This window comes from Piliocolobus tephrosceles, chromosome 10, assembly GCF_002776525.5.
Source record: "Piliocolobus tephrosceles isolate RC106 chromosome 10, ASM277652v3, whole genome shotgun sequence".
In the NCBI taxonomy this organism is placed as follows: domain Eukaryota; kingdom Metazoa; phylum Chordata; class Mammalia; order Primates; family Cercopithecidae; genus Piliocolobus; species Piliocolobus tephrosceles.
Window position 1 is genome coordinate 108838537 of NC_045443.1, and position 15110 is coordinate 108853646.

The 15110-nt window shown below is 46.9% G+C and overlaps 1 protein-coding gene across 1 annotated transcript in view; it reads left to right on the top strand.

Annotated features, from left to right (window-relative positions):
• CUX2 (cut like homeobox 2) overlaps positions 1-15110 on the top strand; it is a 316937-nt gene that overhangs the window by 226535 nt on the left and 75292 nt on the right. Inside the window, exon 4 of the mRNA XM_026449647.1 lies at positions 6005-6083. Within this exon, the coding sequence (XP_026305432.1) occupies positions 6005-6083 (79 nt within the window). The remainder of the gene's footprint in view (positions 1-6004; positions 6084-15110) is intronic.

Below are 15110 nucleotides of genomic sequence, written 5' to 3' on the forward strand. Positions count from 1 at the left end.
CCCTCCTCCTCTTTCCTCTCCCTCCTCCTCTTTCCTCTCCCTCCTCCCTGCTGTTCCTCCTCCCTGCTCTTCCTCCTCCTCCCTCTTCCCCCCCCTTCCTCCCTCTTCTTTCGTCTTCCTCCTCCTCCTCCCTCTTCCTCCTCCTCCTCCTCCTCCTCCTCCTGTCTTTTCCTCCTCCTTTCCACATGGCCTTCAAGGGTCTTCCCGTCATAGGGCAAATCTGTCATTCTGGGCACTTTGCTGCTGCCCTTCTGTGTATTTGGGCAGAGCCATGAGACAGAAACACATAGTCTCTTGTTGAACATGGCCTTTTATAACAAGCTCACTTGTTCCCAGCATGTGGGTGAAATGCATTGAGTTGCAACCCTTGGAAAAGATAGCCTATGTGATTAGAAGAAGAATGTTCTGATGTATCTGAAAGCTTTCATCAGCTTCCATGGGACTCTTCGCTGCATGTTAGCTCATCCTGCCCCAGCGGCTTCGTAGGCAGGTGGAAGTTATTCTTCCCACTTGATAGATGGACAAACTGGGGCCAAGAGATGCTCATAGTGACATTAGGCCCAGTACCAGGTCAGGCTCTGATGCCATCAGGAATTTAGGGACTGATGGCTCACACCTGTAATCCCAGTACCTTGGGAGGCCAAGGCGAGCAATCACCTGACGTCAGAAGTTTGAGACCAGCCTGGCCAACATGGTGAAACCCCGTCTCTACTAAAAGTATAAAAATTAACCAGGTGTGGCCGGGCACGGTGGCTCACGCCTGTAATCCAACACTTTGGGAGGCTGAGGCGGGCAGATCACGAGATCAGGAGATCAAGACCATCCTGGCTAACACAGTGAAACCCCGCCTCTACTAAAAAATGCAAAAAATTAGCTGGGTGTGGTGGCGGGCACCTGTAGTCCCAGCTACTCAGGAGGCTGAGACAGGAGAATGATGTGAACCCAGGAGGCAGAGCTTGCAGTAAGCCAAGATCACACCATTGGACTCTAGTCTGGGCGACAGAGCGAGACTCCGTCTCAAAAAAAAAAAAAAAAAATTAACCAGGTGTGGTAGTACATGTCCGTAATTCCAGCTACTCGAGAGGCTGAGGCAGGAGAATCACTTGAACCTGGGAGGTGGCGGTTGCAGTGAGCTGAGATTGTGCCACTGCACTTCAACCTGGGCGACAGAGCAAGACTCCATCTCAAAAAAAAAAAAAAAAAGGATTTTAGGGACCTGGCCTTCCACAGCCAGCCAGTCACTGCCCTGAAATGAGACTGAATGAGGCAGGAAATCCACACGGCTCCTGTCTTTGAAAGTCACATTGACTTTGGGAAGCCCTTAACATGAACTGATTCACACTGAGTACCAGTCCAGGATTTCTTTTGTTTGTAAAGATAGGGTCTCATTCTATTGTCCAGGCTGATGTGCAGTGGTGTGATCACAGCTCACTGCAGCCACGAACTCCTGGACTCACGCGATCCTCCTACTTCAGCCTCCTGAGTAGCTAGGACTACAGGGGTGCACTACCACACAGGGTTCTTTTTCTTTTTTTGAAACAGGGTCTTTCGCTGTTGCCCAGGCTAGAGTGCAGTGGCACAATCATGGCTCATTGCAGCCTCAACCTCCCAGACTCAAACGATCCCCCCTCCTCAGCCTCCCAAGTAGCTGGGACCACAGGCGTACACCACCACATCCAGCTGTGTGTGTGTGTGTGTGTGTGTGTGTGTGTGTGTGTGTGTGGAGACAGGGTCTTGCTATGTTGCCAGGCATGTCTCAAACTCCTGGATTCAAGCAATCCTCCCACCTTAGCCTCCCAAGTGCTGAGATTATAGGTGTGAGCCACTGTACCTGGCCTCAGGATAATTTTTGATCTCTGCTTTTAAAAATATTGTCCAGCTGTTAGATAAACCCCTAAAGCAAGGATCAGCTAACTCTTTTCTGTAAGGGGCCAGATAGAAAATATTTTTAGCCTCGCAGACCACAAAGTCTCTTTCACAACTACATAACTCTGCCCTTGTAGCATGAAAGCAGCCATAGACATGTAAAAGAGTGACTGTGCCTTTATTCCAATAAAACTTTATTTACACAAACAGATGAAGGGCCAGATTCACACCAAGGACCAAAGATTGCCAACCATTGATCCATGATATCAACAGTGTCCAGGAGGAAAAGAACACAAGCCACATTTGTAATTTAAAATGTTCTAGTAGTTACAATTTAAAAAGTAAGAAGTGTAGCAGGGCACAGTGGCTCACACCTGTATTCCCATCACTTTGGGAGGCTGAGGCAGGCAAATCACTTGAGGTCAGGAGTTCAAGACCAGCCTGACCAACATGTTGAAACCCCATCCCTACTAAAAATACAAAGATTAGCCAGGCATGGTGGTGCACATCTGTAATTGCAGCTGTTTTGCACTCCAGCCTGGGTGACAAGGTGAGACTCAGTCTCAACAAAAAAAAAAAAAGAAAGAAAGAAGTGGGTAAATTTAATTTTAATAATGTATTTTATTTAGCCTGAAATGTTCATAACATTAGCATTTCACAATGTAATCAATATAAAAATTACCGGCTTTGGGAGGTCAAGGTGGGCGGATTGCCTGGGCTCAGGAGTTCGAGACTGACCTGGGCAACATGGTAAAACCCCGTCTCTACTAAAATACAAAAAACTTAGCCAGGCATGGTGATGGGCACCTGTAATCCCAGCTACTCAGGAGGCTGAGGCAGGAGAATGGCTTGAACCTGGGAGGCAGAGGTTACAGTGAGCCGAGATCACACCATTGTACTCCAGCCTAGGCAACACGGCGAGACTGTCCAAAAAAATAAAAATTATTGGGATATTTTATATTCCTTTTTCTTTCTAAGACTTAGAAATGCTATATTTTACACTTACAACCCATCTCAGTTTGGAATCGTTGCATTTCAAGTGCTGAGTAGCACATGGACCGGTGGCTGCCATACTGAACAGCTCCGCTCCAGTGGGGAAAACTAAGACCAAAACTGTTATCCTCCTTATAATGTTAGATTTAGACTTCCCCACTGGAAGAGATAAGTCATGCACCATTGCAAACTGGTAAGTGCCATGAAGGGAAAGTAGGGGGTGCTCTAGGCAGGGACAGGGGAACATTAAAGGAATCTTCCAGCATTCCTTGCTCAGTCTCTCATGGGAGGCTAGTGCCTTTCCTGAGACCCCAACCACCACATACACTCAGCTCAGGCAACCGTAAAATGGAACATTGAGTCATTCTTCCAGCTGATCTTTGATAATTCTTCTTCTAAGACCCAAGAGATGAATTGCTTTTGTTTCTCATTGTTTTCTTGGGTGCCAGGTCACCAGCACCGCGCCCTCACCCAGGGCAGCTGTCGTTGGCTTGTAAGGCAGCAGCATCCGCATGGGCTCTGAATGCCCGACCCCACTCACTGGGGTAGTTTTTCTATCCAGGACAAAAGGAAGGCAGCATTTGAATTCAGAATGGCAGTTTGAATCCCCAGACCTGGTGTGAATCTTGGCCCTGCCATTTGCTAACCGGGTGACCTTGGGCAAGTGGCTTGACGTCCTTGAGCCTCCATTTTCTAATCTGTACGATGGGGCAGGTGGCAGCAGCTGTTCAGTGATTGATGTGTCCGTGGAGACAGACTGTCATGAATAGTAAAAGCTTCTGGCACACGGTAAACGTTCGGTGTCATTTTTTTTTTATTAGCCCATCAGGGATGCCCCCCCGCCCCAAGATTCTGAATGAACTGCCCCCTCCTCAGGGCTCACAGGAGCCACCAGTGTTTGCACCTCCTCCTGTGTTATCTTCCTACTGGCCATAGCTGTGTCTCCCACTCAACCACATGTCCCCAGAGTAGAAACTGACTCTTGTCCATCTAAGCAAGGATAAAAATGTACCCACAGGGCCGGGCGCAGTGGTTCATGCCTGTAATCCCAGCACTGTGGGAGGCCGAGGTGGGCGGATCACTTGAGGTGAGGAGTTCGAGATCAGCCTGGCCAACATGGTGAAACCCCATCTCTACTAAAAATATAAAAAATTAGCCTAGTATGGTGGCTGGCGCCTGTAATCTCAGCTACTCGGGAGGCTGAGGCAGGAGAATTGCTTGAACCCAGAAGGCAGAGGTTACAGTGAGCCGAGATCGCGCCACTGCACTGCAACCTGGGCAACAGAGCAAGACTCCGTCTCTAAATTAATTAATTAATTAATTAACTTTAAATTTAAAAAAGATCTACCTGCGGCTTGGTGATTTTCCCTTTGCCTAGCTTCTAGAACTTTTTTTCTGCCCTCCCCCAAGTGACTTCCCCTCCTCAGAGAGAGAATTCCTGGTGTTCTGATACCAAACTGGGTCAGCCTCCCCGCAACTTACACACTCCCAAGGCCACCCTGTGCTTCTCTGCCAAACGTTTAGCACTTGTAATTAATGAGTCATCTGGGGAAGCTGCCTTAATGCCAGTATTCCCACCGGACTGTAAGTCCCATAAGGGTGGGGCCCAAGTCTGCCTTGTCCATGGCTGGGCTCTCAGCCTGCAGTGCTTGGCACGTAGCAGGTACTCAGGAAACATTTGTTGAGGGAATGAGAGACTCATTCATGCTGGAAGGTGAGAGACCAGGGACTTTCTCAGAGTAACAGTGAGAGAAATTACAGAGATTTTGTAATGGACCTTTTCTTTTTTTTTAAGACAGGGTCTTGCTCTGTTGCCCTGGCTGAAGTGCAGTGGTGCAATCATAGCTCATGGCAGCCTCAAAATCCTGGCTTCAAACAATCCTCTTACCTCAGCCTCCTGAGTAGCTGGGACAATAGGCACAAGCCACCATGCCTGGCTAAGTTTTTTTATCTTTTGTAGAAACAGGATCTCACTATGTTCCTCAGGCTGGTTTCGAACTTCTGAGCTCAAACAGTCCTCCCACCTCAGCCTCCCAAAGCACTGAGATTAAAGGCATGAGTCACCCCTCCCAGCCTGAAACTAACCTTTTTAAATCACTTTAATCACCCATACATTTCCACCTCTTTTAAAGAGGGTAATGCTGTTACCCTCCAATATTTGTTGAAATTGTTTGATATCTTATGAGAGCTTTAACAATTTCTCTTTAATTTTCAGTGGCAAGAAATATTCTCTAGACATGTCCCACTTTCCTCCTAAAACATGTATCACATTTGAACTTCCAATCTACCCTTTACTAATAAGAAGAATAACAGGTGTTACCAACATACTGTGTGCTGGGCCCTGTGCTTAGCACTTAGGTGTGGCCCCATTTAATCCCAACAGGCCTAGGAAGTAGATCCTGTTATTTACCCTGCATTTTACAGATGAAGAAACTGAGAATCGGAGAGGGGCAGTGCCAGGTCACACAGCCTGCACACAGCGGAGCTGGGCTTTCAACCCAGATTTTCTAACTCCAGAGCCCACACTTTTAATCTTCATTTCTCCTTCTTGCCCCTCCCCCATCCCATGTTTGCACAGGTAGAAAATGACTAAGGCCAGGTGCAGTGGTGGTCTGTAATCCCGGCACTTTGGGAGGCCGAGGCAGGGGGATTGCAGGAGGTCGAGACCAGCCTGGGCAACATAGCAAGACCCCATCTCTTAAACAAAAAAGAAAAAAAATGCATGGCCAGCCATGGTGGCTCATGCCTGTAATCCCAGAACTTTGGGAGGCCAAGGTGGGCAGATAACTCGAGGTCAGGAGTTTGAGACAACCCTGGCCAACGTGGTCAAACCCTGTCTCTACCAAAAGTACAAAAAATTTAGCTAAGCATGGTGGTGGGCACCTGTAGTGGTAGCAGGCACCTGTAATCCCAGCTACTCTGGAGGCTGAGGCAGAAGAATTACTTGAACCCAGGAGGCCGAGGTTCAGTGAGCTGAGATCACTGTATGGCACTCCAGCCTGGGCGACAGAGCAAGACTCTGTCTCAAAAAAACAAAAAAAAAACCTGCAGGGGTTTTCTTGTGGGAAAAAAAAAAAAGATGAAATGTGCTTACAGACAAAGATGCCATGGTTACACGTGACTCTTTCTCTTGTTGTCTCCAAAGGTGGTGGCCCTTAGTAAGAGAAGTCAGGAGGCGGAGGCTGCCTTTCTGAGTGTTTACAAGCAATTAATTGAAGCACCAGGTAAGAAACGCTTGGGCTCCATAATTGGATAGTTAACGACAATAAATAGCCATTAGGACTGTGACACAGGGACTTTGAAGTGGGATGTGGGGACACACCTGGGTTTCTGGGTGAGGCCAGGCACTCTGTATAGGGCAGGGGGGCTGCGGCCAGTTTGGTGTGACATGTCCCCACAGGGCTCCCCCGATCTTCCCTCATCATGTTGTCACGTCAGCCAGGAGTCTGCTTTAGGGGTAGCCTGTGAGATATCCCACCTGGACCTGCTTGGGGAGCTGGAATCTTACCCACTAGAGCCCCCATCTCATTAGCACAGAAGCCTGAGGGCTCCCAGTGCTCTCTGCCTGCAGGTGGCAATAGAGGCAAGACCTCCAGTGCCTCCCCCAGAACGGCACAGCCAACCCCAAAAATCTGGTGTTGAGTAAAAGCCAGCCCCAGAAGAGCACATCCTGTAGGATTCCACCTACAGAAAATCTAAAAACAGACAATTAATGTTACTCGGTGGCCAAAAGGGGGAAGCAATCCATATGGTCATCAACGGATGGATGCATAAACAAAATGTGGCCTAGACTTACAAGGGAGTATTACTCAGCCATGAAAAGGAATGGAGGGCTGGGTGCAGGGGATCACACCTGTAATCTCAGCACTTTAGGAGGCCAAGGTGGGCCGATCACCTGAGGTCAGGAGTTTGAGACCAGCCTGGCCAACCCAGCAGTTTTAGTAGAAATCCCATCTCTACTAAAAATACAAAAATTAGCCAGGTGTGGTAGTGGGGACCTGTAATCCCAGCTACTCGGGAGGCTGAGACAGGAGAATTGCTTGAACCCAGAAGGTGGAGGTTGCAGTGAGCTGAGATCGTGCCTGCACTCCAGCCTGGATGACAGAGCAAGACTCTGTCCTCTGTCTCAAATAAAAAAGGAATGGAGCTGTGAAATGTGCTTCAATGAAGATGAACCTCGAAAACACAGTGCTGAGTGAAGGCAGCCAGAAAGCAAGGCCGTGTAGTGTAGGATTCCATTTACATGAAACATCCAGAACAGGCAAGCCATAGATAGAGACAGAGTCGATTGGTGGTTGCCTGGGCTGGGGAGGGAGATTGGAGAGTGACTGCTTAATCAGTATGAGTTTCTTTTTGGGGGATAAAAATATTCTGGAACTAAGTGAACAAGTGGTTGTAGAACATCAAGAATGTACTAAATGCCATTGAATTGTTCACATTAAAATGATAAATTTTCTGTTGTATCAATTTCACCTTAATTGAAAAAAAAAAGTCAACCTGTACTGTTGGAAATCAAGATAGTGGTTTCAAACACTTGAAGGGGGCAAGAGTTCCTGGGAGGGGCCTCTGGGTGCTGGGACTGTGGTTTCTTGGTCCTGGTTTGGGTTACAGTTTGAAAACATTTGGTTGTACACAAAGGATCTATACATATGCCAGACATCCATAAAAGCTTCCCCTATTTTGTTTATTTTATTTTATTTTATTTTATTTTATTTTATTTTATTTTATTTTATTTTATTTTATTTTATTTTATTTTATTTTCGAGACAAGGTCTTGCTCTGTCGCCCAGGCTGGAGTGCAGTGGCGTGATCTCAGCTCACTGCAACCTCCGCCTCCTGGGTTCAAGCAATTCTCCTGCCTCAGCCTCCCGAGTAGCTGGGATTACAGGCACACACCACCATTCCCGGCTAACTTTCTGTATTTTTAGTAGAGACAGAGTTGCCCTATATTGGCCAGCCTGGTCTCAAACTGCTGGCCTCAAGTGATCCGCCCACCTCAGCCTCCCAAAGTGCTAGGATTACAGGTGTGAGCCACCACGCCCAGCCAGAACTTCCCCTTATTTTAAATGGCCTATCCCCCGCTACCTTCTCATTTACTGACCCAGAAACAGGAGCCCAAAGAGTTGAAACGATCTGCTTACCAATGGCAGAACCCAGAGGAGGCCTTGCTGTGCTAACTCTCCCCACCCAGACCTCCCCCGGTCCTTTCCCCATCCTTCCACACAGTGGCAGGAATCAGCACTACTGGAGGTGTTTGAGGCTGGGGGCCTGTGAAGGGGAAAATGACATCCCACCCTCAGCTGTCCGACTGCAGAACCCAAGCCACAGAGAACACAGAGTCATTTAGATTGGATGTCAAGGTCATTTCTGGGATCTTTGTATTTGGGACGGGAAAGTCCGCTGTTCCTCTGTCTGGGGCAAATGTAGTGGGTTGGATAGTGTGGCCTCCAAAATTTATGTCTACATGGAACTTCAAAATATGACCTTATTTGAAAATAAGTCTTTGCAGGCCGGGCGCGGTGGCTCAAGCCTGTAATCCCAGCACTTTGGGAGGCCGAGACAGGCGGATCACGAGGTCAGGAGATTGAGACCATCCTGGCTAACATGGTGAAACCCCGTCTCTACTAAAAATACAAAAAAAACTAGCCGGGCGAGGTGGCGGGTGCCTGTAGTCCCAGCTACTCGGGAGGCTAAGGCAGGAGAACGGCACGAACCCGGGAGGCAGAGCTTGCAGTGAGCCGAGATCCGGCCACTGCACTCCAGCCCGGGCGACAGAGCGAGACTCGTCTCAAAAAATAAAATAAAATAAAAAAAGAAAATAAGTCTTTGCAGATGTAATTAGCTAAGGATCTCAAGATGAGATCATCCTGGCTTTAGGGTGAGCCCTAAATCCAATGACTGGTGTCGTAAGAAGTATGAGGCCAGGCACAGTGGCTCAAGCCTGTAATCCCAGCACTTTGGGAGACAGAGGCAGAAGGATCACTTGAGGTCAGAAGTTCAAGACAAGCCTGGCCAACATGGGGAAATCCCATCTCTACTAAAAATACAAAAATTAGCCAGGCGTAGTAGCATGCAAGCGTGTAATCCCAGCTACTCAAGAGGCTGAGGCAGGAGAATCACTTGAACCCAGGAGGCAGAGGTTGCAATGAGCCGAGATCACACCACTGCACTCCAGCCTGGGTGACAGAGCAAGACCCTGTCTCAAAAAAAAAAAAAAGAAAGAAAGAAAGAAAAAAGTAGAGGCGAGAGCACAGAGATAGCCACTGAGGAAAGCCGTGTGAAAACAGAGGCAGGGGTGGGAGTGATGTAGCTACAAGGCAAGGAGCACCAAAGATTGCCAGCAACCACGAGAAACTGGAAGAGACAAGAAGGATCCTCCCCTAGAACCTTCAGAAGGAGTACAGCCCTGCCAGTGTCTTGATTTTGGAGTTCTGGTACCCAGAACTAATCCAGTAATGCTGGATGATTAGTTCCCCAGAACTAATTAGTTCCCCAGAACTAATCCAGTAATGCTGGATGATTAGTTCCCCAGAACTAATCCAGTAATGCTGATGAAGCTTGCCCTCCGACAGTGTGTGGGCTGGATGAAGAGGGAGGTCTTCTGGCCTGTTGCTACTCAGTGTGGTCTGTGGACCAGAAACATCAGCCTCACCTGCAAGCTGGTTAGAAATGCAGAGTCTCAGCCGGGTGTGATGGCTCATGCCCGTAATGCCAGTACTTTGGGAGACCAAGATGGGGGGATCACTTGAAGCCAGGAATTTGAGACCAGCCTAGGCAACATGGAGAAACCCTGTCTCTACAAAAAATACAAAAAGTATCCGGGCGTGGTGGCAGGCGCCTGTGGTCCCAGCTACTTGGGAAGCTGTGGTGGGAGAATTGCTTGAACCCAGAAGATGGAGGTTGCAGTGAGCTGAGATTGTGCCACTGCACTCCAGCCTGGATGACACAGCAAGACTCTGTCAAAAAAAAAAAGAAAGAAAGGGAAGGAGGGAGGGAGGGAGGGAGGGAAGGAAGGAAGGAAGGAAGGAAATCAATACAGAGTCTCAGGCCCCATCCCTGGCCCACGGAATCAGCTTCTGCATTTTATCAAGCTCCGCTGGTGATCTTGGAGCACCGGAAAGTTTGAGAAGCACAGGCCTGATGTAGAAGTTGCCTTTGTTCTGTGCTCTGTATTTCACATGTCCCGTGGGAGCAGGTCTAAGCAACTCACTTCTCTGTGGCACAGAGAGGTTGAGCCCAATGCCCAAGGTCTCACAGGCAGGGAGAGACGTGACTCAGGTCTCATCATGTATTACAAATTTTTCCAGACTGTGCTCCATGTGGCTGCATGTGGAAGGCTGAGTTAGTTTCCTACGGCTGTTGTAATAAATTACCATAGATGCCTTAAAACAACAGAGATTCATTCTGTCCCTGTTCTGAAGGCCACAGGCCCAAGATCAAGGTGTCAACAGGGCTATACTTTCTCTGAAGGCTCGGGAGGATACTTCCTGGCTTCTTCCAGCTTCTGGTGGCTCCAGCTGTCCCTTGGCTTCTGGCTACATCACTCCAATCTCTCCTCTGTATCTTCGTCTCAGTCTCCCACTCCTTTCTCTCTCTCTCCTTTAAAAAAATATATATATGAGGTCCTTGCTCTGTGGCCCAGGCTGGAGTGCAGTGGTGCGATCATAGCTCACTGCAACCTCAGACTTCTGAACTCAAACAATCTTCCTGCCTCAGCCTCCCAAGCCCAGCTAATTTTTTAAATTTATTTTTTGTAGTCCCAAAGTCTCACCATGTTACCCAGACTCGTCTCAAACTCCTGGCCTCAAGTGATCCTCCCACCTCTGCCTCCCAAGTAGCTGGGATTACAGGTGTGAGCCACTGTGCCCAACCTCCTTTCTCTTATAATGACACTTGTCATTAGACTTAGGGGCCACCTGGATAATCCAGATCGATTTCATCTCAAGATCCTTAATTACATCTGCAAAGACACTTTGGTTCTTTTTTTTTTTTTTTTTTTTTAAGAGACAGGGTCTCGCTCTGTTTCCCAGGTTGGAGTACAGTGGTGCAATCTTGGCTCACTGCAGCCTCAACCTCCTGAGCTCAAGTGATCCTCCCACCTCAGCCTCCCGAGTGGCTGGGTCTGCAGGTGCAGCCACCATGCCCAGCTCAAAGACACTTTGAATAAAGTCACATTCACAGGTTCCGGGCATTAGGACACAGAGGTATCCTTCTGGGGTGGACGCTCAGCCAGTACACACGCGCCTGCTGCCTGGTCCCATGCTCCACCCCATCCCGCGCTCACAGGAACAGTCCGGCCACATGGGTTTTCCCAGTGATGAGAGTGGAAGGAATGGCAAGAGCTGATGGCACAGCTGCAGGCTGTAGTCCCTGCAAGGACATGGTGCTATGGCACGAGGCCAAGACAGCCCATGTGTCTGCAGCTGGGGTCATTATCACCCTCATTGCCAGCCATACCATACCCAGTGGCACCATTCCTTGCCACCTTTTTGCTTAAAATGTCTCCACTCTCATCAGTGATATCTATAAAAAGACACCCTCTTATTTCCCACCCTTTTTGATCCCTTGGGTCCCACCGTGTCAGCGATAAATGACACTGGAGGATGACCCTGTACAGACCAGAGATGCCTCCCTGGGTCCCCAGGCAGCGCTCTCTCACGGGACCCCGTAGTACCTCAATTGTAACACGAGGGGGCAGCACTGAGATAGCTATTTCATGTGCTTTCAGGCTCAAAGACCCAGATTCAAATTCTGTTTGTGTCACTTACTCACTGCGTGACTGTAGAGGAATTCATTCACCTTCCTGAGCTGCAGTCTCCTCTTCTATAAATTGAGAATAATATTAGAACCTGCCTCATGCTGTTATTTGGAGGCAACAAGGTTCACAGTACATAGCAAGTGCTTACTAAGTGTTAACTACTCTCCTTATCATGTATGTGTCCAGCTTTCCTAGCAGATGTGAAATGCACCAGTATAAATTTGTATACTCAGAACCTGGTACACAGTAGGCACCTAATAATTGTTGAATATTAGAAATAAGACTCAGCAGCAAAAACAGAAGGAAAGGTTACTGGAGCAAAGAGATACGTCATCAATGAGACTGCCCCCCGCTTCCATGCTCATCTTGTGTTTGTTTACTCAGATAGCATTTATTGGGTGCCTACTCTGTGCCCGGCACTTGCTGGACACTGTGGGGTCACTAGGCACAGCTGTGAGCGCACAAACACAGACATGGGACCAGCCCTCAGAAGCTTACCTTTGAGTGGCAGAAGTGACCAAATCATCGGTCACATAGCCTGTCATCACAATCACAGGGGGACACCAGCATGTCTAGTGCTTGGGGGTACAGACAGGCAGGAAGACAAAGGGAAACAGAAGGGTCTTACGGGCCCCCACTTGGAAACGAGCCCTCATTTGGGGGGTGTTCTTATGGGACCCTCATCTTTCTGGAGAGAAGACCATTAAAACAATCACAGGCCAGGGGCCACTCAAGGTCCCAAGATTGCTATGGAACCTTCTGGAAGGTCCATGTGCCCTCTCTCCTCTCTCCCCAAAGCCTGGGGGCAGGGAGGTCATTCCAAGCCCAGTGCTGACTCCACAAGTCTGGTTTCCCAACTCTCCTCCCCAGAAATGCAGGGGCGGGAGAGCTGTCCCCAGCTGTCACCGAGTTAGAGAACGAGGAGCCTTAACTGATGGAGACGTACCATATGAACAGCCCCTTTAGGGCCTCTAATTCATTTTTGAGACATTTAAGAATAACAAAATGTTTTAATGATTTCTTAGGGGAATTAGGAAGACATATTTTTGTTCTCATTAAATTTTATCCTCAGACACAAGAACCAAATGTCAAATGTGTGTTGGGCGCTTCCAGCTTCCCTGCTCACTGCCGGCCCCCCAGCTCCAACCCCCTCTGTAAAAATAACACTCCTGGAAAATTCTCCGGGACGTGCACGCTCCTGTTTTTATATTTCTTGACAGGCAAATTATTTGTCGAAATACTCCTCCCCGCCACCCGAAGCCACACAAGTCCTGATTCAACATTTTTGTTTTGAGTGACTGCTGCCAACACAGATCTTTGGCAGAGAATACGACAGAGCCTGATGGCTCAGCAAGTATTTTGATAAGTGTGCAGCCTGGATGTCTGTAATTACGAAAGAAAACCGTAAATCTTTTGGATATTGTTCACACAGATGTGGCGTGAAGTGAGAAAAAAAAAAGCAGTAAAACGTGTTAAAAGCATAATTAATGTCATTGTTGTGGGTGATGATGTGATTTAAACCTCTCTGACTTCTGTATTGGTGATGGCTGATTCCTTTATCGCACTCGTAGAGCCGCTAGGTACAGACCCAAGCTTCAGAAGGCTAACTTGTTAACTGAGTGATTAGTTAAAAGGAAAAAAAAAAAAAAAAAAAAAAAAACAAGGAACGAGGAAATGAGAGTGAGAGGGCAGGCAGATGAACATTGCTGAGGAGATAAGAGACAGGTGAGTGCCCCAAAATGTTGTTTTCTACTGTGCTTTGGTTTTTACAAATCTGATGCAGATTTGCAATTCCTGGCAGACATTTCTCACCCTGCTCCTTCTCTTGGGGGGCGAGGCTGGTCAGGAAGGTGCTCAGCACTCGGGCTATAGAGGCTGACACACCTGTGTGGAACTCTCAGTGTGGTGTTTTGTGCTGTGTGACCTTGGCCAGGGCTTTAACCTCTCTGAGCTCTGGTTTCTGTGTCTTTAGAAGACAGATAGTAATAGAACCTACTCAGGGGTGGACGTGAGGATTCGCTATGCTGTACATGAAAGCATTCCGCAGGGTTGAGTAATCAGCAGCCCATTGGCATCAGGGTATAAGAGTTACAGGAGTGACAAGCGTCTGCTATTGATTCTGCGAGGTTCGGTCTGTTGTAAGAGACATTGGGTAAAAAGTGGTGCAGGCAACAGGGTTCCTGAGCCTTTAGAATAGGAAAATGCTCTACAACGTTTAGAGTTTTTAAATTTGTCTCCTCGATTATAAAAGTAGCATATGCATGCTGTCAACTTCAGAAAATAGAGAGAAACAGAAAGAGGGAAAACGACCAGCTAGAAAAGCATTTTGTTGTGTTTCTTTTCCGTGATTTTTCCCTGTGTACTTTTTCAAAACAGTTGCTGATTCTACATGTACTGTTTTTAATTGTTTCCTTTATCTGGCATGAAGCACTCGTATTTCTCTGTGTGATTACAGATCCCAAGTAACTTTGATTCACTGTACAAACCTAACAATCTCTTGTATAGCTGTATTGTAATTTACCTAACCCCTCTCCAATACTGGACAGTTAGGGGGCTTGGGAATGCATGCCCTGTTGGTACTGTGCTGTACCAAGAAGAAAACTTGGGAAGGAAAAATAAATTGTAGACTTGTATTGACCACAAACCCCAGAATCAGTGACCAGAATAAGAATGTTTTTCTCCTTGCTGATTTTATATTGCAGTCCTTTATTTACTAGTTCACTAAATATATTTGCATATGTTATAAAACATTCATATTTATACTTTTAGAAATCTCTGATTTATATCTCCTTAGCCCAGATAGTAGATTTTTTCTACCAGAGAGTAGATTATTTTCTTATTGATTTGTAGACACTCTTTGTATATGAGGGATATTAACCTTTGTCCAGGTATACATGTTTCATATCTTCTCCCCTGGTTTGCCTCTTGTTTCTCAACTTAGTGTGTAGTCTCTTGTCTATTGTATGTAGCAGGCATTCAAAATAATACTTAATCTTAGCAAACCTTTGCTTTGTAGCTTCTGAATATAAGGTCCTGTTTTAAAAATCTTTCACACCTCAAGGGTATGAGGGGTTTTTTTTGTACTTTTGTGATCTTAATTTTTAAACATTTACATTTGAACCAGTTGAAATATAATAGATACTGATAGAAGTAGCAGGGGAGATGAAGCATCTAGCTTTGTTTTTGTCGCAAATAACTCATTTCAGTGCCATCTAGTGGATCAGCCACCTGCACAACTACAGGAAATAGATTTCCTACGATTAGAAATTGTTGTCTGTGCTAGCCTTCCCTCCTTCCCTCCTCCTCTCCCTCCTCCATGCCCACACTTCTGCTCAGTTAGTCCCATAATGGTCAGTGGAACATTGAAGGTTAACATAAAACAGTATTTCACCCGTTAAAAAAGGAAAAGCTTAACAATGCAGATTTTCCTGAAGATGACAGTTAACTTTATTATTATTATTATTATTATTATTATTATTATTATTATTATTATT